Genomic DNA, 26796 nt, shown 5'->3' with positions numbered 1-26796 from the left:
GGTCAGAGTCCATGGGGGGTTCTTACTAGTCACTGGTGTCAGTGCTTGAATCATTATTGTGGTTGTGAGGAAGTATCGAGCAGGACCTAAATAGATAAAGAAATGTTGTCATTCTGACAACATTGAAAAAAAACTGTCCCTGTGCCACTGTTAGATGACGGCCCACAAAAATGCTGCCCACGGAGGGGTGGTAGGTTAGCTCAGCTGATTAGAGCATGGTGCTGGTAGCACCAAGGTTGCTGGTTCAATCCCTGCATGGGTCACTTGTGAGCAGTGCCCTCCTTAAAAACAAACAAACAAACAAAAAACAACTGGATATCCGCAGAAATGCTGCCCGCGGAGCTCCGTCACTTTCAAAAAGCAACTGAAAGAAAGATGAATCACAAGACATTCTGCTCTTGAAAGATTTTCTCTTTTTATATCAATTCTGTTAAAACTAGGTTTATAAAATAAAATCATAGATAAAAGCAAAATTAAACCAATTTACAACCAAGGTACTCAAAGTAATTCAAACCATATTAGAAACTGTAATTGTATCTTAATTTTGACTATTCTCTGTTCCTGTTAAAATGAAAAGCAATCTAGAAATATCTATACATATATATAGTACACAATACATACACACAAATACATACATCTGGAACCACACCCCCAAAGTCATACAGACTAGCCACAAGAGGGCGCTTCAAGAAAGGAAAGAGACAACCAGGCTTATTTCCTCTAGATGGGTATTTCGGTATTAGGCACACATTTTCAAACTTTTGAAAAGAAATTCCTATTCCAAATTCTTTATTTTTCTATTCCCATAAGCTTTGCAGATGCTCTTATTTTAAGGCTGTCTATCCACATCTTAGATTCCAAACCTTCTTAACTAGAGAGTCAACGTACCTAGTACTTAGTAAATGAGTCCTTCCACTACTAAATACAGATGAAAATGACGGAACAGTAAAACTGTCATCTTGAACACAGGGTTTTACGAATGTGTTCAGAGCCGTGTACAAGGCCTAGGAAAACTTTGCTACTGAAACAGAGAAACCAGGTGTTTTTTCCATCATGATCACTCTAAGCTGCCGTATTTCAGAACATTTTTATGTCTGGCACACACGACAATGGTTTTTACTTTCAAACAAAGTATGTGTAACAGTTCCATATATTACTATTAGAAATGAGGTGGCAGGCTGTATACCTAGAGACACTTCCTTGATCAGCTCAGCAGCAGCATGGCAGCCCTGAACAAGTACCCTGGTCCAGGTGGACAGATCCCGATGTGTCTCCACCCTGAAGAGATGCATCTCGATGCCCTGCCGAGACCCTGTCCTGGTAGCAAATGTAAGGTCAGATCCAAGTGAGGGTGAACGACATCCAGAGCCAGAATGAACCAACCTAGGACCACAGACAGAGCAGAGATCAACAGTAATTAATGCATTGTCAGAGGGAAATGCCAGTAATTTATGCTGATCGAGACGTAGAAAATTATAAAAGCTATCATTTCAAAATAAGGTTATAATCTTTTAAGTAGATACCACTCTGTTCTCCCACAAAATGACCCTTGGTGTCATTAGCAGAACACTGGGCTGGTGGGCCAAGGCGTCAATTTTCCACTGGGATTTTTAGGCTCAAGAGGTTATGCATATCAAAAAGATTCGGTTTTGATTAGGAAATGATAAGCCTCCACCCATGCATAGCCGCCCTCATTGTCAGCACTACTCACCAGATGGTACATTAATTACTGACACATCATCACCCAAAGTCCATCGTTTACATTAGAGTTCACTCTTGGTGTACGTTCTATGGGCTTTGACAAATGTATACTGACATGTATCCATCATTATAATATCATGCTGCCCTATGATATTATTTCACTGCCCTAAAAATCCTCTGCGCTCTGCCTTTTCATCCTCCCTCCCCCCTGTAACCATTGATCTTTTTGTCTCCATTGTTTTGCCTTTTCTAGGACATCATATTGTTGTAATCATACAGCATAAAGCCTTGTCAGATTGGTTTCATTCACTTAGTAATATGCATTTAAGATTCCTCCATGTCTTTCTGTGGCTTGATAACTCATTTCTTTTTAGCTCCGAATAGTATTGCACTGTCTAGATGTACCAGCAGTTTGCGAGTCTTTATCTCTTCACCTACCAAAGGACATCTTGGTTGTTGCTTCCATGTTTTGGCAACTATGCATAAAGCTGCTCTAAACAACTTTAGGCAGTTTTTTGTGTGAATGTAAGTTTTCAACTCCTCTGGATAAATACCAAGAAGCAGAATTGCTGGATGTGGTAAGAATATATATTTGTTGGAAAATACCAAACTGTCTTCCAAAGTAGCTGTACCATTTTGTATTCCCACCAACAATGTATAAGACTTTCTGTTGCTCACATCCTCACCAGCATTTGGTGTTGTCAGTGCTCTGGATTATGGCCATTCTAATAAGTGTGTAGTGGTATCTCATTGTTGTTTGAATTTGCATTTCCTTGATGACATACAATATGGAGTGAATTTTCATATTCTTATTTGCCATCTCTATATCTTTTCCGGTGAGGTGTCTGTTAAGGTCCATGACCCATTTTTTGAGTTGTTTGTTTTCTTATTGTTGAGCTTTAAGAGTTCTTTGTATATTTTGGATAACAGTCCTTTATCAGATGTGTCTTTTGCAAATATTTCTCCTAGTCTGTGGCATGTCTTCTAATTCTCTTCATATTGTCTTTTGCAGAACAGAAAATTTTAATTTTAATGAAATACAGCTTATCAATTATTTCTTTCATGAATGCCTTTGGTGTTGTATCTTAAAAAGCCACCACCATATCCAAGTTTTCTCCCATGTTAACTTTTAGGAGTTTTATTGTTTTACATTTTACATTTAGGCCTATGATCTATTTTGAGTTAATTTTGTGAAGGGAGTAAGGTCTGTGTCTAGGTTCATTTTTCTGCATGTGGATGTTTAGTTATTCCAAAACCATTTGTTGAAGAGACTATCTTTGCTCCTTTGCCAAAGATCAGTTGGCTATATGTATAGGGGTCTAATCCTGGGCTCTCCATTCTGTTTCATCTATTTATCTATTGTTTCATCAAAAGTACACTGTCTTGATTAGTGTAGCTTTATAGTTAAGCTTAAGGTTGAGTAGAGTTAGTTCTCCAACTTGGTTCTTCTTCCATAGTGTCCTTTGCCTCTCACAAAAACTTTAGAATTAGTTTGTCAATATCCGTAAAATAACTTGCTAGAATTTTTATTGGGATGCATTGAATCTATAGATTAATTTGTGAAGAACTAACATCTTGACAATATTGTCTTTTTATCCATGAACACGGAATGGAATATCTCTTAATTTATTTAGTTCTTCTTTAATTTTGTTCATCAGAGTTTGCAGTTTTCCTCATACATATCTTGAACATATTTTGTTACATTTATACCTAAGTATTTTATTTTGGGGGGTGCTAATGTAAATGGCATTGTGTTTTTAATTTCAAATTCCACTTATTCATTGTTAGTATATAGGAAAGCAGTTGACTTTTGTGTTTTAACCTTGTATCCTACAACCTTGCCATAATAGCTCATTAGTTCCAGGAGCTTTTTGTTGATTCTTTTGGATTTTCTACATAGATGATCATGTCATCTGTGAACACAATTTTATGTCTTCCTTCTCAATCTGTATATCTTTAACTTCCTTTGCTTGTCTTATTGCACTAGCAAGGACTTCCAATATAATGTTGAAAAGGAGTGGTAAGAGGGGACATCCTTGCTTATAACTAATCTTAGTGGGAGAGCTTCGTGTTTGTCACCACTAAGTATGATGTTAGCTATAGATTTATTTTTGTAGTTTTTATCAAATTGAGAAAGTTCCCCTCTATGCCTAGTTTACTGAGAATTTTTTTTATGAAAGGGTATTGGATTTTGTCAAATGCTTTCCTGCATCTCTTAATATGATCATGTGACTTCTCTCTTTTTTTAAAACTTTTATTTATTTAAGTGTGTTTTTTTCCAGGACCCATCAGCTCCAAGTTAAGTAGTTGTTTCAATCTAGCTGTGGAGGGTGCAGCCCTGTGAAGATCCAACCTGCAAGCTTGTTGTTAAGAGCACCACGCGCTCTAACCAACTGAGCTAACCGGCCGCCCTGATTTTTCTTCTTTAGTTTGTTTATACCATGAATTCCATTAATTGATTTTTGAATGTTGAACCAGCCTTGCTTGTCTGAAATAAATCCCACTTGGTTGTGGTGTATAATTCTTTTTATACTTTTTTTTGGATTTGATTTGCTAATATTTTGTTGAGGATTTTTACATCTATGTTCATTAAAGATATTGGTTTGTAGTTTTCTTGTAATGTCTGTCTGGTTTTGGTATTAGGGTAATGCTGGCCTTAAAGAATGAGTTAGAGAGTATTGCTTCTGCTTTTATCCTCTGAAAGAAATTTTAGGGAATTTTTTTCATCTGGACCTGGTGCTTCCTGTTTTAGAAGACCTTACACTTCTCACAAAAATTAACTCAAAATAGATCTTAGATCTAAATTTAAAGTGCAAACCTATGACACTTCTAGGAGACATCTTAAGAGAAAATCTAGCTGATCTAAAAAAATACAACACCTTGGGGCTGCCGGTTAGTTCAGTTGGTCAGAGCGCGATGCTCTTAACAAGGTTGCCAGTTAGATCCCCACATGGGCCACTGTGAGCTGCACCCTCCACAATTAGATTGAAACAACTACTTAATTTGGAGCTGATGGGTCCTGGAAAAACACACTTAAAATAAATAAAAGTTAAAAAAAAAAATCAACACCAAAAGCATGATCCATGAAAGAAAAAATCAATAAGTTGGACTTCATTAATTAAAAATTTCTCCTCTTTGAAAGATACTGATGAAAGAATGAAAAGACAAGCCACAGAGTAGGAAAAAAAAAATATGAAAAACACGTATCTGATAAAGGACTGGTACCCAAAATATACAAAGAACTCTTAGAACTCAACAATACCAAAAGAATTGAAAACAGACTCTCAGAGAGATACTTCATGGCCACATTCCTTGTAGCACTAACCACAATACCCAAGAGGTGGAGACAACCTAAACATTTACTGACAGTTGAATGGCTAAAGAAAATGTGGTATATACATACAATAGAATACTATTCAGCCTTAAACATAAGGAAATCCTGTCTTCTACTATTAATACAAACACAGATGAACCTTGAAGGAATTATGCTAAGTGAAATAAGCCAGTCACAAAAAGACAAACACTGCATGGCTCCAATTATATGAAGTATCTAAAATAGTCAAACTCAGACAAACAGAAAGTAGAATGTGGTTAGCAGGGACTGGGCTGGAGGGGGGGAAACAGAGTCTCAGTTTTGCAAGATGAGAAATTTCTAGAGATCTGTTGCACAACAATGTATGTATAGTTAACATTACTGACTGTACTGTCCACTTAAAAAGGCTTAAGGCTGTAAATTTTATGTTACATTTTTTTTACCACAATTTTAAAAAATCTTTGAAGTTAGCAAAACTGAAAAAAGAAATGGGCAAAATATCTGAATAGATACCTCATTAACAATGATATACAGATAGCAAATAAGCATATGAAAAGATTTTATTAGGGAATTATAAATTAAAACAATGATATACTACCACACACCTACTGATATAACTGAAATCTGAAACACTGACAGCACCAAATGCTGACAAGAACATAGAATAATGGGAACTCTTATTCACGCATGCTGGAACACAAGTACAGCCACTTTAGAAGACAATTTGGCAGTTCCTTACAAAACAAAACATACTCTTAACATGTGATCTAACAATCATACTCCTTGGCGTTTACTCAGATGAGTTGAAAATTTGCATCCACACAAAAACCTGCACACTAATGTGTGTAACTGGAAAAATGCTATTCATTTAATGAAGAAGAGTGCAGGCAGAACAGGTTTGTTGGGGAAGCACAAGATTTGTTTTTAGAAATATTAAGTCTAGGGTAGCTATTAGCTATTAATTAAGTTTGTACCCAGGAGAACTACAAACATGTGTTAGCACAAAAACTTGTTCACAAATGTTCACACAGTATTATTCATGATAGCCAAAAGTAGAAACAACCCCAATGTCCATTAACTGATGAATAAACAAAATGTAGCCATATAAAGGAATGAAGTTGTGACACATGCCACAACATGAATGAACCTTGAAAACATTACGCTAGTGAAAGGAGCCAGAAATAAAGGACTACAAAACATGTGATTCCACTTATATGGAATAGGCAAATCGATAGAGACAGCAAGTAGATTTGTGGTTGCCTAGGGCTGGGGTAGGGGAAAATGAGGAGTGACAGCTAATGGGTAAGGAGTTTCTTTTTGGTTGATGAAAATGTCCTAATACTATTTGTTGTGGTAATGGATGCACAACTCTGTGAACATAATAAAAATCATTAAATTTTATTCTTTAAATGGGTGAATCGTATGGTATGTGAGTTATAGCTCAATGAAGCTGCTAAAAAAATAACAGTGAAGTATACATGTGGAAAAACACAAAAGGAAAACAATTTTCCTCAAGGTCATCAAACTAGTTTATGTTTTGTTTCATGACAACTATTTAACACAGTTTATTCACTTCTTCCAAAAATATTTCCCCTATAGTTAAAGAAGTTCCAAGTAGATCAGTATAACAGAAGAAACATACTTCCTCACCTATAAGGAATCCATCAGACAACGTTTTCTATACAGGATTTTTAAAAAGTTTGCTGAGGAATGTACAAACAAAGATGATGATGATGATGATGATGATGATAATAAATAATAATAATAATAATAATAATAATAATAATAATAATAATGCCTTGTTCTTGGCTTCATTGTAGGCTGTATACCTGTAATATTTTTCTAAAAGTTTGTTGGTTTCTTCATTCACTCCTCTTAATAAGAACCTGAGCAAGAACCATCTAAGGGCATTTCCTTTCATTTTCAGGGAGTCATTACTGGTTCAGAAAAAAGGCAAGACAGTGTCTCTCAAGGAAAAGTGTGTCTTTTCTAATCTACCGACTGCTTGAGCCAAGTTAATCACGATAGTTCTCAACCCTGGCTGTACACTAGAATCAGCTGGTACATAGCTTTTAAAAATTACTGATGCCTGACTCACATCCTCAAAAATTCAGATTTAACTGATCTAGGGTATGGCCCAGGCAACCTTATTTTATTAAAATTTCAATAAAATAATTTAGTTTTATTAAAATAATATTTTCCAAAACAAAAAATTTAATGTGAAGTGGCATTATTTTAAATTTTTTGCAAATCTCTTTAATCTCCAGCTTAATGAAAGACATGTGAATTCTTGTATCTGCTTCTGTATTGTTGCAGTATGTAGTTGAAGTATATGAAGAAACCCCAGCCTCACAGAGTATAGTTAGAAAAGGAAGTAGTATTTTAAAAACCTTTCCAGATATTTGTGAATATTCTTTTGTCCACCAAAGCAAACTCAAAAAGTGATTTCTTAAATGTAAGTTGAAATGGAAGGTCCTTATCAATAAAGTTTTCATATCCTGTTACATTAAAAATCCACTGGTCTCTTGCACTTCGGATCTTTTTTATACACTTGCATGATTTTATAACATCATGTGTTGGTCATTTGGAAAATATTTTTTCACTGAGTTATACAGATGTTCCAAATGTTAAAAGCATCTCATTATACAATATCAAAAGTCACATTTGCTAATCTCATCAGAAAATTCTTTAGGTATTGGGAAGCTGTCAAGTTCACAGTGGCAGATACAGTTTTCCAGAACTCTAATTTTTGTTTGAAAGCTAGAATTTTATAATTAGCGACAAATACTATTAATGTTGTCCTTAAGTAACAAATTCATTTTGGTCATTTTAGAAAAACTGTCTTGACAAATACCCAAGTCTGACTAATCATAGTTTCAGCCAGGTAAAAAAATGGTTATAGTTTCAAGTAAAAAAATGGTGTCCCATGAAAAAAACAGGTAGTTCAGCTCACAATTCACCTACACATGGGCTTTTGCGACAACCATCATACTTCAGTATCCAGCAGAAGTGAATATTAAAAAGATGAATACTCAAGGATTGACATTAAATAAAACTAACAATTTTTAATGCTTCAATGTAAAGACATTGAGTTTAAACTGGTATTTTTCCCCCTGCAAGTCTATATAATTTGGTGCCAACTGCCTTGATTCATACTAAGGCACCAGCAATTTTACCAACCCTCAGTGCAAATGTCAACTGTGAAAAAAGCAAACAACATTTTAGTAATAGTTTTGAACTCTAGATCCCCTGAAGAGGGGATCCCCAGTGGTCCATGACAGTAGACTTTGCGAACCGCCTCACTGAGCTGATTCCCATAGAACCATCATGCCAGGTACACATTAGCTATCTTAGCAAGAGTTAAATAAGTTTCAAAATCACTTCACACATGATCCAAATAAGACAGGGCATGGGGAAAGTGACAGGGTGTAGTCTACCATATTCAGTTTGATTGCTAATCCCAAGTCAGTCTTTAAAAAATATAAAGTCTAGGAGAATTTTTCCTACAGATCTGATTATGAAATATTTGGCAGAGGGAACCTAATTCAAACCAGCTGCTGGAGTCTTGCTGTGCAGCAGTTGGTTAGAACACACCGCCAAAAGAACACACCGCCAAAAGGCCCCCGTTAGTGGGGGAGGTTACATGAGCTCATTCAAAGGCGTTTTAGCAGCTTTTGCTCCCCAGTCCCATAAGCACACCACCACCCAATTTCCCACATTGTAAAGTAGCCACACTTTTTTTTTGTATCTTTTTCTCCAGGCACAGAAAGTTTATTGGAAAAAACTACAAAATGCATATCCTGCAAAATTCACAGCACTTTTAAAACCAATGTGTTCTTCTATTTCTACCATGTATCTGGCTTTAATCTCAAGAAATGTGTAAAAATAAAAATATATTAAATTAAAAAATTAAAATCCTCTTTATCACTTTCATGTTTTACTTAATTCTTCACTAGTCTGAAGTATCAGCCATTACGCGCGCACCATGGCTTCCAAGAATCTGTAAATGCACAAGCCAATATAAATGATAACTCGTGTTATTTTACATCACCCTAACAATGTTCTTTGATTTTTGAACTATAATTAATTCTTAATTTATCAGGACTACCTACTTTTGTGGATAATCAAGGTCCTTAATTTCTTTTTCTTCCCTATGTGCTTATGCTCTTTTTTTTTTTTTTTTTTTTTTTGTCTCATCCACTTATAAGAACATGTTCAGAAATAAAATTTGTAAAAGTGAATATTCGGCCCATATAAAACTCAAACCTCTCTTTCCCCTAACAAGACACTAACAAGACAAAAGCACACCATTTTCTGGCCCTCCCTTTCTCTGTGGCATACCTGCGAGTCTGCTTCTAACCTCTGGCCTTTCTCAGTGGCCATACTCTACCCACTCTGCGAGGCAGAGGATGATTAAGTCCCACTTAATTCTAACATTCGGTGACAAACCAATTCCACCTGGCTGACATGGCCACATGGAAAAACTAAACCGTTCATCTGCCTGTCTGTCATCTTTGTTCCTAATCCACTGGTACTTCCTGAACAAGGAGTTGAGAATCCCTGCTGTTACATTAATTAAACTTGTTAAGAAACATGTTCAGAGAGCTACAGGCCCCACCCATTTAATTAATGGACAAGTTCAATTTGCATGTCTAAGTTGATCCAAATGATGCATCTGAATTCCTCACATTTAATATGAAACTTGCACTACTTGTGAAAACTGTTGGGTAGAACTAAACTCCTTGTTTAGCAATGACCAAATTAAACCAATTATACTTTTTACATTGAATTCTTCTTTGACATATTTTCACTTAATATATTATTATTAAAGCAGCTAACGATGCATCAGGTATCACTGTGGGCAAGTTAATTTTACAAGTATTAACTCATTAAATACTCATACTCACCCTATCTCATTAGGGTCCATCAGGGTTTCATTAACAAATAAAAAAATTGTGGAACAGAAAGGTTAAGTGACATGCTCCTAACTACCTACTATAAGTGGCAGAATAGGGATTCAAACTCAAGTTTATTAAGGATTGGCCTTAGTTCCTTCTATGAAATCTTGCTGGGTTTTGAAAAATTGTTAATTATAATATGTTTTTGAGACAATACAAATGCCATACATTTTAGCCTTTTAATGTGTACAGTTCATGGATTTTAGTATATTCAGTTATGCAACCGTAACCACATTCAATTTTAGCACATTATCATTACCCAGAAAGAAATCCTATACTTGTTAGCAGTCACTCCTTATTTCTCCCAACCCAGCCCTCACCCCAACTCTGGCAATGACTGATCTACTTTCTGCCTTTATAGATTTGCCTATTCTGGACATTTTATATAAATGGAATCATGTAACATGTGGTCTTTTGTGTCTAGCTCCTCTCACTGAGAATGTTTTTCAAGGTTCATCCATGTTGCAGAGTTTATTAAAACCTCATTCTTTTTTATTGCTGAATAATATTCCATTGCATGGATATGCCATATTTTGTCTACCCGTTCATCAGCTCATAGACACTTGGGTTGTTCCCATTGTTTGGGAGTTAGGAATCTGTTACAATCACGTGCAAGTTTTAGGGTGAACACAAATTTTCATTTCTCTTGAGTATACAACATAGAAGTGGAATTGCTGGGTCATATCGTGACACTTTGTTTACCCTTCTGAGGAACTGCTAGATTGTTTTCTGCACTAACTTGCACCGTTTTACATTCCCACCAGCAGTGCATGACGATTCCATTTTCTCCACATCCTGGTCTACACTTCTTATTATCTGTTTTTTTAATTATAGCCGTCCTAGTGGGTGGGAAGTAGTATGGCACTGTGGTTTTGATTTGCCTTACCCTGATGGCTAATTACTCATATGTTGACTACCTTTTCATGTGCTTATTAGGTATCTGTATGTCTTCTTTGGATAAATGTCTATTCAGATACTTTTCCCATTTTTTAATTGGGTAATTTATCTTTTCATTATTATTTATATTTCTTTATATTTTTTTATACATTCTTTATATTTTTTATATACAAGTCCCAGATAAGATATATGATGTGCAAATATTTTCTCCCATTCTGTGGGCTGTCTTTTCACTTTCTTGATGGTGACATTTGAAGCACAAAAGTTTTTAATTTTGATGAAGTTCAATTTATTTTTTTCTCTTGTTGCTTATGCTTTGGTGTTATATTTAAGCAATCTCTGTGAAGATCTACTCCTGTATAAAATTAAGAGTTTTATAGATTTAGCACTTACATCTTACTTATATCTTTTCTCTAGTTGCAAATTAATACCACAGGAAAGTACACACACAACCACCCCATTTCCTTCTTTAATACCAAAGTACTTTGGTGGTCTAGGCCCAGTCTAGTCTATGGCCAGAAATTATTTATTTATAGGATTATAATTTCTAGTATTGAACAAAGGCTCACTTATGGAATGTCATAAATTTCTGCTCCATCTGTCCCGTGATACAAACTTAAGGAAATGTCTAAGGGTACAGCTACCTACCTTGTATTCTATGATTATAACTAGAGTATAAGCTTTTTCCATAAAATTTAAATGTAAGAGATCTGTACAGTCCTATTTGTAAGCTCAAAATATTTGGGAAACATAAATGTAATTGCTCTGATTATAACTACTGACATGCCCACATATTTTCATAGGATTCCTGTCATGCTCCCAATGTAACTATGACAGAGAAATTATAATTTAAGTAATAGAATTTAACTCAACTAAGATTTACTGAGGACCTACTAGATGCAAAGCATTATGGGAAGTGCTGAGATGGCTGTCATAATTCTTGACCTCATGAAGGTTATAATTTAGCGGGGATAAAAAAAACAAAAATAAAAAATAAATCCTTTATCTCTGTTCTGTGATCGAAGTGCTCCAACTCTTACATCACAGAGAAACTTCTGAAAAGCTATGTGAAAATTATATTTTTATTTAAAAAATGACATGTGTCAGGGAACTTAGCAAGTTGAAGGAAATCCTGTATGATGTGGAAGTCTTCCTGTAATGTAGAGAATACTCTTCCTCACGTGAATCTTTGTTTGCTCAAGGCAAGAATCCCCCACACTGTTCCCTGTGGATATAGCAGATGATTTCATCAGTTAGCTATTTTGACTACCAAATATTTTTCTGTAGGGCTCCATTTTAATGTGTGGTTTTTGAGTTATATCAAGACCCAATTCTCTTTTGAGCCCAAATATAACTGAATGTGAACGTATTTTCTAGTCTCACTATTGGCCCCCAAATTTACATTTCTCTGTTCTTTGCTCTTCCAACTCCCCTCCTCTGGCATGCTAGAAACATCCTGTTGCTTTGGGTCAAATCAATGTTTATTTGATGGAATCAAAATTATGTGCTCTTATACCAGAAAGAGAAGTTGAAGAATATTTCAGCTGAGTTGTGTGGTTTATCCACAGTACCACATTCTGGTTAAAAGGATTTCATCACTCAGACAAATGGCTACCACAATTTCAGTGGTTTTCCAGTCACAGTCAATAAAGCAAAGGGAAAGAAAAAAAGAAACCAAAACACTATTTACATATCTTCATGACTAAGCAATTTTTGGAGGGAGCACTTAGGAAGCTGCTTCAACAACTTAAAAAAGCGCACACAAAAATACTAATGCCAGAAAGCATTTATTCTGAGCTAGGAGATGCAAAATAATCAATAAGGTTGGGGAAAAAAAGTTTCTGTCTACTTCAACTATATCAGCTACTTACTTAAATGCTATTTTAGGCACTAAAGACAATAGAATTCACTTTAAAATTTTTTAGAAGATTTAGAATAGGATAGATACTTTATTTTTTTGTCTTTTGTCTTACCTTGTGGCAACAAGAGGGTAGTTGTGACATGGTGATGCCCAGGCATCCCTTGTCCATGGCATACAGTCATAAAGCAGCAAATCCTTTTCAGTCACAGCCATGAGAACAGGTCTCCATTGTTGTCTTCCACCATCTAGTTTTGCCTGTTCCAATGGTCAAATCCAGAAAGCAGAGCTAACTATAATGATATGTAATTGTAAACGTCCCTTCAGTGATGGCTTAACATAGTGGGGTCTCCACTTTGTTTCCCGACCCAACAGACTTGAGACAGCAGGAAACATCCCATCAGATTCCTTCCCAATGGCAGGGGCTCACCATTGGGAGGGGTGAGGTGGATCGTGTAGTTTGAAAAAGCTCTTCCTAATTGAGTAACAGACATTATCAAGTGATGTGACAGTTTTTATCCCACTCCACATTAACTAATTATCACCAATTCTGATTATATACTAAACTATTCAAAATGATAATAGTGTCAGTATGTTTGATATGGGAGTAACATCACCTAAGTACAGGATAGAAACAAAATTCTACTACCAAATAAGTCTGTATAATCTAAACATCAGTGTTTTTCAACTATTTTTAATGAAGACCTACAGTAAGAAATACATTTCACACGGCAACCCAATACACACATATGTAAGTAACCAAATAAAAAAATTTCCAAAACAATATAATCCCTATATTTTAGGCAATACACTCTGATAATTCCTATTCTATTTTTTTAAAAATGCTGACAACCTACTATGTTGTATTTTGGAAAACACTTATATAAACTATTGTCAAAAACTTCCCAATTATACTTGAGGAAGTTTATGTTGCAATTTCAAAAGTACCACTGCATTTACTTGCATAAAGCTCAGTGAGCTCAGTGAAGGTTTAAGAATGTAGGAAAATAACCACTGTTTATCCATATTGTCAAGGATTCAAGGCCAAAAAGCAAAACTCTGTTCAAGAAAAGGTCTGGTACCATCGAAACACTTGCCCTCATAAGATAGGACTTTTGAGCAGAGAATGTTTAACAACAGTGTATTTTAAAAACTGATCCTTCAGTTTATTATCATTGGTGACGGATGGCTTCAAGGAGAAGCCAAACTAACGTATCACTTATCTCTTAAAGAGTTGTCTTCAGAGCCACTTTTTTTTTTTTGATTTATTGGGGTGACATTTGTTAGTAAAATTACATAGATTTCAGGCGTACAATTCTGTATTACATCATCTATACATCCCACTGTGAGTTCACCACCCAGAATCAGTTCTCCTTCCATCACCATATATTTGATCAAGAGCCACTTTTTATTTTCTCCTTAATGACTTCTGAAGGTAATTTGGATATGTCAGAACACCTGAAGAATACATCTATAATCTGAAAAGTGGCCTGAGTGGTTCTGTTCTGTTTTATAGCATCTACCACCAGGACTCTTTTCCCTTAGAGAAAGCCACAAGCTAATTCCAGGAGTGGGAAATGAATCCCAGCCAGTGAAGTGACCCTTGTGTACCATGTGCTGAAAGCACAAAATATATGACCTTTGAGAATTCAAGCAACGTATTATAGAAATGGTTATATTATTTTTATTGGAGAACCCAAGTTTTTAAAGACTCTATATCAGTCTATTAGTAACTGTGATATCTGGAGGGAGAATATCAGCTTTAAAGAAGTTCTCTTGGGTTCTTACATTTTTGGGTCATAGTACCACAAAGGGATTTCTAGTTTATGTGCACTACTAAGTCTCTGAGATTGTTATGGATAATATTTTAATAGGGAAAATACTGTAAAATCTATTTTCCCAAAGGGTTAAAATGATAATCTGATTTTTAAAAATTAATTTCCCCCTAAGTTATAAGGGAGAGATTTTGAAGGCTAGATCAGAGTATATGTATTTGGAAAACCTAAATTAAACATATTTCTTCCCAAAGAAGATATTTTAGGCTCTAAAGGAAAACTGCTAATGCCAATAGAAGCAATATCCAATTTCAAGAGAGAAAATTTTTGTTCAATTAATTTTTAAAAAGTGTTTGTTCTTTAGCTCTCTTGAGTCCTCATGTTTTTGGAGAATATCTTTTCCCTATTCTACTTACCAATTTTCTTTTATTTATTTTTTTGGAGAAAAATGAAACCTCAATTTAAGTCATTCTATTTGCCTATTTGCCTTAACTTATAAAGGTACTGTTTGCTTTCATTGAAGTCAAAATGCTGCCTGCTATACAGAGCATGTGTTTTCAGTTGTGGTATCAGTGCAAGCAGCCTTGGGGCTTCACTATTGAGTTTTTGGCTGGAGAAAAAAAGGATACTAATGGTAGGGTTCTGGTTTGCTTGTGTTTCAACACCCCCACATGCATACACATGCATATATACCATGCATATGGACAAACAAGAGCCTTCTACAAATTTTATTTTCTAATAAGTACTGTTGGATAGCACTAAAGATGAAAAAATACTAATAGTTATAAAATTAATCCGTTAATCTTATAAATCTTTTGACAGATGATGTACATCTATTCTTTATTTTTATAACAGAAAACCAAGAGCAAACACTAAATAAACCATTACAGTAATCCTAATTTGAATGTTTACACACTTTGGGAAGTACCAGGGACAAAGCCAGATAAACAGAGCTTCTTTGGCTGACCTGGCTTTTTAAATCTATACTCAAATGCTCAAAAATACGGTTTTATAGGTAATACATGTTCCCCCACTCATTTGGTGTACTTAAAGAAAATGTCTTTTAAGAGTATAACCAACTGAAATAAAAGGGTAAACTATTAGTCATATAAAAATCACTATCAAAAAAGAGAACAGAAGTCTTTATGCATTGAATAGATTATCAGTTACCAAATCTCTATATATAGGTTTTCCCTGTTTTAAGCAAACTCAAATTATGACAATGTGAAATAACAAAAAAGATAAATTAAGGAGAAATCATTTAAAGTTAACTGAATGAGCCTTTCTTCATTTATCTGCCCCAAATGACTATCTTTTCTAAGTACTACTGAAACAGTTTCATATATATGTGAACTTTTCAGGAGTACACCTCTTGCCAAAAAAAATGATAAGCTACATTAAACAGAATGAACTGAAATTATCTTGACCATTTTCCCACTCATGCACAATCTTACAGTCAGAAAAGGCTTTGGAATTTACCTAGTTCAACCTTCATCAGATTCATAAGCACATTATAATAGCTCTGAGAAATGGTATCCAATCTTGTTTGAACACCTTATTCTGAGAGTGGTGTCTGATTTGGGTAACCCAAACAACTATTTTAAAAAAGTAAAAGTCAAGAGTCTTTGAATTATTAGTTCAGTGGTACTATTTTTAAAGTGATTGAAATTTTTCTACTTAGTATTGTTTCCAAACCCTGAGATGTTCTTGGACAATATTTTATAATTAGTGACTTGTTTGCTTGCTTTTTATATTAGATATGTAGACAAAGAAAACAATTACTGAGCTTCTACTATATACAAAGCATTAGGCTAAGTTCTCTGGGGGCAAAAATGATTTGGAAAAAGTGGGTTCCTGTTTTCCAAGAGCTCACAATTGAGTGGAGAAAACACACATAATATGCTCCAAAAAAGGCAGATTGTGATGAACTGGTGGCTTTATTTTTCTCCTTTCTACTTGTCTGTATGTAGTATAAACCAACTTAAGATCACTTTAAAGTCTGGCAAGTCCCATACATTGCTGGTGGGAATCTAAATTAGTTTTACCCTGATGAAAGGCAATCTGGCAATATTTATCAAAATGACAAATGCATATATATACCCTTTGTGGTAGTTTAAAGATATGTCCACAGATTCTTTACTACTCTCCCCTTTAAGAGGTGAAGCGCTTGTGTGTAGCCTGGACTTAGTAAATCGCTTCTAATAAAGAGAATAAAGCAGAAGAGAGGTCATAAAATGCACTGTAGCCTCCATCTTGTTCTCTCTCTCAGATCTCTCACTCTGGGGAAAACCAGCAGCCATGTGTTGAGGACATTTAGGCAACTCTGTGGAAAGGCCTGCATGGCAAAGAACTGAGGACTTTCGCCAATAGGCAGCAAGAAACTGAGGCCTCCTGCCAATAGTCATGTGAACAAATCACGGGGAAAGCGCACCTGCCAACCCCAGTCAAGCCCTGAGATGACCGCCCCCCGCTGACAGCTTGATTACAGCTTCATGAGGGATCCTAGGTCAGAACCACCCAGCTAACCCGTAACCAGATTCCCTGAGCCTTAGAACCTATGTAAGGTAAACGTTTGTCATTTTACAGCCTCTCACTCATGGGGTAATTTGTTATACAGCAATAGATAACTAATACACCCTTTGAATCAGCACTTTTGGGGACTTATCCTACGGTATAGAAATATCCTCAACTCTCTGAACTCTCATTGTCCAAACTAAGGAACTGATGTAAATTTTTGGATAAATCCTTTTCTAACCAAAGTTTTACTGCTCACTAACACAAATTTAAGAACCAAAGAGTTTGGACAGCACGTGTAAAAGGACAAACTACAAGGCTATTCATTGTGGCATCTTTTGTAATGCCAAGAGATTATAACAGCAAAACTGGGAGAGCGCTTATTAACTATAGCCACACAATGGAAAACTACAGTTATAAAAAAGAATGCCCTCTGTTCATTGATATGGAAAGATCTCCAGGATATAATGTTTAATGAAAAAAAGAGCAAGGTATAAAGTAGTATGCATAACATGCTATCTTCTATAATAAGAAAAAAAGAAAGATATATGTTCATATTTACTTTCATTTGCATAGAGAAACTCTCAAAAGAATCACTAGAGAGGAACGAAATTCATGACCTCTCTAGGGAAAAGGGACTAGGAATTAGGTGGATAAAGACAGAAGGGCATAAGACTTTTCACCTATTAACCTTTTATTCTGTCTTTTGAACCAGGTAAATGTATTACCTTTGCAAATGCATTGCCTTTTTAAAATCATGAAGATTGCTAAAAACACAGAATAATTACCATTCAATCAAGTTATTCAACCAGCGCATAAAAATATAAAAGCAATGATAAACAACTAAAATACTAAAACTTTCACGTCATAGTACTTATACCATGATTTTCATTAGTTTGTTCTCTGCTTAGTTATTCTCATTATACTTCCTAGAAATGATCACAGTACTAATTCTGTGTTCTAATTTATTATAATTATTTGAAATATTCATAAAATCTCAGAACTGAAAAAAGAATTGATTAGTGGCATCCAAAGCTGATCCACAATACAAATCACCCAAAGCTACCAAATAAGACTGCTGGGCCCAATGACAGATCTATCAAAGCAGAACTTTGCTGAGGTGGAAGGTGGGGGGCCAGATCTGAGAAACTCTCTTTAAAACACAACACAAAACAACATAACACAATAAAAACAAGAGAGCAAAACCTCCCTGGGCTGACACTGATGCAATCCCTGCCCCGTTACACACACATGAGGAAACCAGGATTCAAAGAAATGAAGGAACTTTTATAAAGATATAAAACCAGTGGAAAAGAAAACTAGCACTTGAACACTCATCTCTGAACCCCCAGTCTAGTCTTTTTCTAACTCTTTCTGAACCAGCTGACAATGAAGGACCACCCCAAAAAACCTATGTACCATAACATGATGTAGAACTTTTAGTCTCCCTTTTGTCAAACTTGGGATCTAAACTAACTTGGATTAAGTTCTTCCTTTTCCTTGAGCCAATACCTACACTTAGGTTTTCTTGTTTCTCTTCATTTATCAGTTGTGAAAGACATTTATCTAATGGGTTATAAAGTACTGCGTATATTTTATACTTTTCCCAGAGCAGGGAAGTAAGCATGCTGCCCCTGAAACTCCCCCTGTCAACAGACTAACACAGGGGCTGGAAAACTATGACTTGTGGGCCAAATGCAGCCCACTAACCGTTTTTGTAAATAACGTTTTATTGAAATACGACCACACCTATTCATTTTCATATTGTCTATGACTATTTTCTTGCTACAATGGCAGAGTCAGGTAGTTGTGACACTATCTGGACGTTTGTGGAAACAGTTTGCTGATCCTCTTCTAAAATCATGAAAACTATCCTCTGTCGTTAAGAACAGAGACGGAAATAACTTCTTTTTAGTTATGTTGTGTGATGATTATCATGACAGTCAATTTTTCTGATGGAGGTGATGATTAACAGCAAATAGCTCAACGGTAGGGAGGAGAAACAAAAGATCTTCAAGTCAGATATCCGGGACCTGACTGCATGATAAATATGAATTGTGGGAACCATCCTGGCTCTGAATGGCAACCAGGTGAGCCCCTGCCCTGCCTGCCTCCCAGCCTACCTGTTCTGCCAGCCAGGCAATGTGCTTGACCTCCTTGCTGCCTCCTGCTGTACTAGTTGCACCAAGCATGGCATTGAGCTCAGCCAACACCTGTGGGAGGAGAGCCATTATGTTGGTGTGGATAGCTACGAACCAGGAGTGTGCTGTGGCTGTATCCTTGCAGCGTAGGATCAACGTGTTCCTGCTATCAGGAGAATGTAGCTCTATCAATCTGTGTAGAAAAAGAGAAAAAAAGTGAGCGAGGTCAGACGTCGTCAAACCTGCCAGGGTATAGAATACATTACTGGAAATCTATTTTAATTTTACATTCCAGAATAGAGATACTTTCTCTTAATTCTTAAGGGTTTAATTCCAGAGAAAACCACATATGGAAAGATAATCATCGAAAAGACTAACTGCTGGGTCTCTTGTTTCAATGTGTTAATGTAATGACCTGATGAGGGGACCTATTGTATAGTCTATAATAGAACACTTCACTTTGCCTTAATCTCCATGTCAAAGACATGGAAAGCATGCTTGCTGAATCTAATAGGCAGATCGGAAAGAAGGAATTGAGATTTTAAAAAAATATTTTGGAAATTCTGATATTAGGTACTGCTGCTAAGTAAAATCTACTGCCAAATAGTGAACTGAAATTTCCACTGTGTGAAATAAAGAGAAAATAGCTGAAGAATATGACTCTTTGTGAAAATTTGGAACACTTTTTTAGTGTCTGGGTAATATTATATGATTATATGATCATATGATCATATATGATCATAGTGAAAAAATAGTTAAGAGATCTTCAACTCTGTGACTATTATTTGTTAATGCTCAACTGAGAACAACCTCTACTTCAAAAGTAACCTTTAGGAGTTAGCTAAAAATGTTAAAGTACATTGAACAAATTCCTTATACAGCAATTTCTTGAGTACTGTTTTGTTTTGGCCAAAGTTTTTGTCAAGATGACTTTAAAAAGTTAAATAAGTAAATGACTAACATGTATACCCTGCTGTTCTAACAGTGAACGTTAAGTATCTTTCAAAATGGAAAAAGAAAAAGCTCTTAGGAGTGTTTTTCACGACAGGCTAGAAATTGACAAGTTGCCACTGACCAAGGAGAGGTATCTTTATTCTTTCATCTTTCTAAAGATAGTTGTGCTGTCTTGAAGCACTCTTATCAGATCCTGTACCACCTGTCAAAGATAAGCAGTTTACATGGACACTAGCATTTCTGCCTTGAAGCTTATGCCCCTCTCTTCTGCCAAATATTTTAATTTGCCATATTTAATACGGCAAATATTCATTCTCTTCTGAACTCTGGTCAGTCTATCCTTAAACACATATTTATTGAGTACCAATTGTATACCAGATACTGTAGAAACTGGTATTAGAGATACAGTGGTGAAAAAGACAGGTGGGTCCATAGTCTAATGGGGAAGGCAGAAAGCGAAGGAAGAACTGATGATTACTGTGAAGTTCCTCTCTAAACAAAGGCACTCGCAAGATGGTAATGGCAAAGGACTGCAATGGAAGCTTCTAAACCTCTGGGGCACATTCCCTAAGCTGGTGTCATGCTTTCAGACAGTTTATAAACACATCTACCTCGTACCTATCTACTCACCCACTCACCTGCCCTTCCCCTGGAGGCCTAGCCACTAGTCTATTCACACACGCCTTCAAAGTTCTAGGGCAACAGACAAATGGGAGTATTGTTTATGATTCCACTTACATGAGGTATCTAGAGTAGTCAAACTCATAGAAACAAAAAGTACAATGGTAGTTGCCAGGGGTTAGAAGGAAGACGGTGGGGGTGGGGGGAGGGAATGGGGAATTGTTGTTTAATGGGTACAGAGTTTTAGTTTTGCAAGATGAAAAAGTTCTGAAGATTGGGATTGCAAGAATATGAATATACTTAATACTACCGAACTGCACATTTCAAAATGGTTAGATACTAAACTTTATGTTATGTGTATTATAGTACAATTAAAAATTTTTAAATGAGTGAATTAAAAAATAATCTTATGGTGAAATGTAAGATGAATTTTCAATAGAGAGAGAGAAACGGCCTCGGGAAATTTAATTGGACCCAAGGAGGATGAGACTACACAGAGCTCACCAGTAGGATATAGACTCCTAAGTAGGAAGAATTCCTCATCTTAAAAGCCCAGCAAAAGTAGAAAGAGGAAGGTAAGAGATCTCTGACAAATAGCTTAATATTCATATTACATTTTAGTCCTCTGTGTTATTTTATAACATTTATTCTTTTTGATGTTACTTTTCACTATATCAATTGTTGCTGTCATGGTCCTTTAAATATTTGGTTAAAAAATTGATTATATTCTCTAAAAGAAAAGTAGTTATGCATTTGTTATGGGAAGATTTAAAACAGCACATTACACTATGTAACAACAAAATGTTGCACTTAAAGGCAGAATCATCTCTGTTATAATCCTTTTGATGAGTTAACAACGGTATTATTCAGAGAAACTGCTCAAATAATCATTTAAGTAACTAAACTTATTTTAGAATAAATTTACTTAATGACATGTAGTTGTCTATAAACTGCAGTGCTAGATTGTTAGATAATGTATGAATACAAACCCAAAGCAAGTTATTCTATATTTTCTTTATTACTTACATTTACTTATACTAATCTTAAAAAGAAAAGGTGTTTCGGGGCAACTGGATGGCTCAGTTAGTTAGAGCGCAAGCTCTGAACAACAGGGTTGCCGGTTCAATTCCCACATGGGCCAGTGAGGTGCGCCCTCCACAACTAGATTGCAGACAACAAGCTGCCACTGAGCTGCCCGGGGCAGCCAGATGGCTCACTTGGTTAGAGCGCAAGCTCTCAACAACAAGGTTACCAGTTTAATTCCCGCATTGGATAGTGGGTTGTGCCCCTTAAAACTAAATAATGAAAACGGTGACTAGACTTGGAGCTGAGCTGTGCTCTCCACAACTAGACTGAAAGACAATGACTTGGAACTGATTGGTTCTGGAAAAACACACTGCTCCCCAGTATTCCCCAATAAAAATTAAAAAGAAAAAGTATTTATAGAATTTCCTATATAAGATGACAATTTAGCACACGTATCTATTCTACTCCTTACTAAAAGCAACAGTTGAAGGGGATTTTAAAAAAAATCAATAGGCTTTTTCTTTTGTCATTATTAGGTTTACCAAAAAAAAAAAAAAAAAAAACCTGAGCAAAACTACAGAGTGCTCCCAAATACCCCTTCCCCTAACATCCCCTATTATTATTATTAACATCTTGCATTAGTGTAGTATATATGTCACAATTGGTGAGTTAATATCGATACATTATAATTAGCTAAAGCCTCGATTTACTCTACATATCGTATATTCTGAGTTTTGATAAATGTATGATGACATATATCTACCATTACCATATCATACAGAATAACAGCTTCACTGCTCTAAAAATCCCATGTGCCATCCACTTATTCCCCCATTACTCATCCCCTGGCCCTGAACTTCTGCAAGTGCTAATCTTTTTACTGTCTCCATGGAATTATACAGCAATGCAGACTTTTCAGATTGTTCTTTTTTTTCCCACTTAACAATATGAATTTAAGGTTTCTCCATGTCTTTCCTAGCTTGAGAGCTCATTTTTTTCCTAATCATTCCATTGTCTGGATGCACCATGGTTTGTTTATCCATTCACCTATTAAAGAACTTCTTGATTGCTTTCACGTTTTTACAATTATGAATAAAGCTGCTATAAACATTTGTGTTCAGATTTTTGTGTGGACACAGGTTTTCAACTCCTTTTGGTAAATACCAAGGAGCACGATTGCTGGGTCATATGGTAAGACCATGTTTAGCTCTATAAGAACCTGACAAACTGTCTTCCCAAACAGCTGTGCCACTTGGCGTTCCCACCAGCAATGAACAGAGTTCCTGTTGCTCTACATCCTCGCCAGCATTTGGTGTTGTCAGTGTTTTGGATTTTGGCCATTTTAGTAAGTGTGTAGTGGTATCTCATTGTTTTAATTTCCAATTCTCTAATAAAATATGATGTTGAGTACCTTTCATATGTTTGTTAGCTACTTGTATTTTTCCTTTGGTGAGGTGTCTGTTCAGATCTGTTGCCCAATTTTTCAATTGGGTTGGTTTTTTATTGTTGAATTTTAAGAATTCTTTATTTGAATATTTGAATACCAGTCATTTACCTGATACATATTTTAAAAGATTTTCTCCCAGTCTGTGGCTTGTCTTTTCATTCTCTTAACAGTGTTTGATGGTTAATTTTACGTGCCAACTTGACTGAGCTAAGGGATGCCCAGATAACTGGTAAAACATTATTTCTGGATGTGTCTGTGAGGGTGTTTCCAGAAGAGATTAGCATTTGAACCAGTAGACTGAGTAGTGAAGATGGCCCTTACCAACTTTGGTGGGGACTATTCAATCCACTGAGGACTAAAACAGAACAAAAAGGCGGAGGAAGGGCAAATTTGCTTCCTGCTTGACTTGGGACATCCATCTTCTCCTGTCTCTGCACACTGGCACTCCTGGTCCTTGGGCCTGGACTTAAATTATACCACTGGCTTTCCTAGTTCTTCAGCTTGCAGACAGCAGATCATGGGACTTCCCGGACTCCATAAATGCATGAGCCAATCCCCATAATTAATTAATAAATCTATCTATCTATACATCTGCCTACCTACCCATCCATCCATCCGTCCATCCATGCAATTTTCCTACCGGTTCTGATTTCTCTAGAGAATCCTATTGTCTTTTACAGGGCAGACGTTTTCACGAAAGTTCAACTTATCAATTTTTTCTTTTATGTACTGTGATTTTGGTGTTGTATCTAAGAAATCACCAGAAAACTTTAAAGGGGATTTTTTAAAAAGCATAATCCTAAACACTCAGGGAGATTAGGAAAGGAACAACTACATCAAAATTTTGGAAACTAGCAAGCAGACGGTAGAGTTAAATGACTTACTAGACCTAAGAAAAGTGCGAAGAGTCAAAGCCCAGCCAATCCATATTGCAGAATCCTGAAGAAGCTAGGGAACTGAAGGCACTAGTTACCACTGGAAGAGGGAGTAAAGCTAAAATAAAGGGGCTGGCTGAAAGTGTTTCGGCCACATCCAGAAGCCAGGGACTACCCTACCCTCAAACCAGCAAAAGACTCAAACCCACCCTCATCCCACGGAATTGGGTGAAGGAGCCAATGAGATCCTTCATTCAGACCTTGCTTGTATCAGACTGTTTTCTACAGGGGCTATTTACCTCCACCTAGTTGTTTTGGAGTTATTACCAGCTTAACATCCTTTAAACATATGCTAAAAGTTCAGTGGCAAAACCATGACAAGAAATTTCTTTCACCCCTCCTCCTGACCTACTTAGCACTAAAGATAGGAATCAGCTCATCCTTCTCTGGGCACAAAACGTCCACCTTCTGAAAAGGCCTTTACTCCTCATACAGTTCCCGGGACTGTCTCTCAGACATATTTCCTTCAACACAATCTAAATTCTGAAAATCCTGATGTAAAAGATCCTAGTTGTTAATAACCAGAAGAATGGAAAATAAGCCTGTTGTAAAATATAACTAAACATGTTTAAAAGAAGACATTGGGACCACTAGGCTGGAAAAAGATGGAAACAGGTTGTAAATTTGTTCCTAGGCTAGGATCATTAATTTTTCATGAAAAGAGAAATTTTGCAGTGATTCTTTAAAGGGAATTGTGAAATAGCAAATTAAATTAGAAGAAACAGAAAAGAAACTCCAAAATCCTGGTGATTCTAGGATCCAGAAGAATCTGCCTTTGAAGAAACAGCCCAGCCCTTAGAGCTGATAAAGGGGACAAAGTCTCCTAAAGCCCACTGTGGCTTTAACAGAAAAATTCATATAAAAATTTTTCTAATAAAAATCTAGAGGCAGTCTGTCAGTAATTATTTAAGTCCACAGGAGAGAGGAGGAAACAGCTACAGAGTAAAGAGTTCTGGCTTCTAGTCAAACCACTGATTTCCTGAGAGATGCAATTACATTTTGATCATACGAATCCAAAAAATGTTTAGCAGAATCAATAGAAGCGTAGGATTCATATTTCCTCTGTTTAGTAAACCCTTGAACATAACTTACGTGTTCAATTTAGTAATAATCATATTGTTTTATATGTCACAAAGCCAAAATTTACCTTTCACATGGAAAATAGCCAACGTGAAGGTGACCAAGACATTGTGAACCAGCTCAAAGCAAAACAGACTGACATTTCTGAAAAGCAGTGTGTGGGAACACTTTGACCGTGCTCAAGTCTACACTGCCCACAATGCTGTTTGCTAAGGAATGGGCTCATGTTCTCTCCCTGGACTTCACCACTATTTAGCTTTCACTTTCAAGAATGAACTGCTTGTACCTCTAGAAGCATCTAGTGAGGTCTCAAGGTGGCGAGAGAGAATACACTTCCTCCTCCTCCTTACTTATTCATTCTGATGGCCAGCACTTTTGTTCAGCTCTAGATAGCGAAACTAAATCAATGTAGTAAAACACAAGAGCAGGGTGTTGCCCTCTCATGTTAAATAAGTTTTTGGTTTAGAAGGTGAAGGATGAATCACAAAAAGATTCCAAAAGGGCTCATCAAAATAGTTAATATAAAAAAACTGACGTCCTTAATGTTGGTGGGGATGTGGAGCCACGGAAACTCTCATCCATTGTTGGTGGGAATGACACAACCACTTTGGGGAAAAGTCTGGCAGTTTTTTAAAAAATTAAACATGCACCTACCCTTGAACCCAACAATTCCACTCCTAAGAATTTACCTGAGAGAAATGAAAATGGATGCTCACAAAAAGAGTCGTACAATAATATTCATAGTAACTTTATTAATATTAGCTCTAGACTGGCAATAGCTCAGGTGTCTATCAATAGGAAAATGGGTAAAGAAACTGTGATATAGTCATACAATACTACTCAGCAATAGAGAAAGAACTATTGATACATGAAACAGATAGATGAATCTCAAAAACCTTATAAGGAATAAGAGAATTCAATCACAAAAGAATACATATGATATGATTACATTTATATGAAATTTAGAAGAGTTAGTGCTAATCTAATGGTAGAAAGTCAGAATAATAGCTGCTTTGGGAGGCAGGAAAGGGAATCGACTGAGAAGAGGCATAAGAAAACTATAAAGGGTGATGATAATGTGCTGTATCTTTATAGACTTGGGTAATTGTATGCATTTGTCAAAATTATGATTTGTGCATTTTACTGCATGTAAATATTACCTCAAAAGAAAAAAACTACAACGAAACAATGAACTCTAATTATTTATATGCATGCTTAAGTATTTAAGGGGAAGTATATTAATGTCTACAATTCAGTTTGAAATGCATCAGAAAAAACTGATGGATTGATGTGTGGATGGGCCAATCTGTGATGGGTGGATGGGCAAGTCTAGTAAAATGTTATTTCTGTTTTTTTAATTAAAGTTTATTGAGGTGACAATTATTAGTAAAGTTACATAGATTTCAGGTGTACAATTCTGTATTACATCATCTAGAAATCCCACTGTGTGTTCATCACCCAGAGTCAGTTCTCCTTCCCTAGTAAAATGTTAATGGTTGAATCCAAGTGGTGGAAAAATGAGTGTTGACTACAAAATTCTTTAGACTTTGCTATGTTTGAAGATTTTCATAATAAA

The 26796-nt window shown here is 35.9% G+C and overlaps 1 protein-coding gene across 1 annotated transcript in view; it reads right to left on the bottom strand.

The window, feature by feature from the left end:
* SNTB2 (syntrophin beta 2) overlaps positions 1 to 26796 on the bottom strand; it is an 83303-nt gene that overhangs the window by 13606 nt on the left and 42901 nt on the right. The window contains exons 3-5 of the mRNA XM_081031021.1: positions 19140 to 19350; positions 12843 to 12985; positions 1187 to 1383 (exon numbers count right to left, since the gene is read on the bottom strand). Coding sequence (XP_080887147.1) covers positions 1187 to 1383; positions 12843 to 12985; positions 19140 to 19350 — 551 coding nt within the window. The remainder of the gene's footprint in view (positions 1 to 1186; positions 1384 to 12842; positions 12986 to 19139; positions 19351 to 26796) is intronic.

Source organism: Rhinolophus hipposideros, assembly GCF_964194185.1.
Source record: "Rhinolophus hipposideros genome assembly, chromosome: 21".
In the NCBI taxonomy this organism is placed as follows: domain Eukaryota; kingdom Metazoa; phylum Chordata; class Mammalia; order Chiroptera; family Rhinolophidae; genus Rhinolophus; species Rhinolophus hipposideros.
Note: the sequence above shows the minus strand (reverse complement) of the source record. Positions and strands in the feature narration are given on the sequence as shown.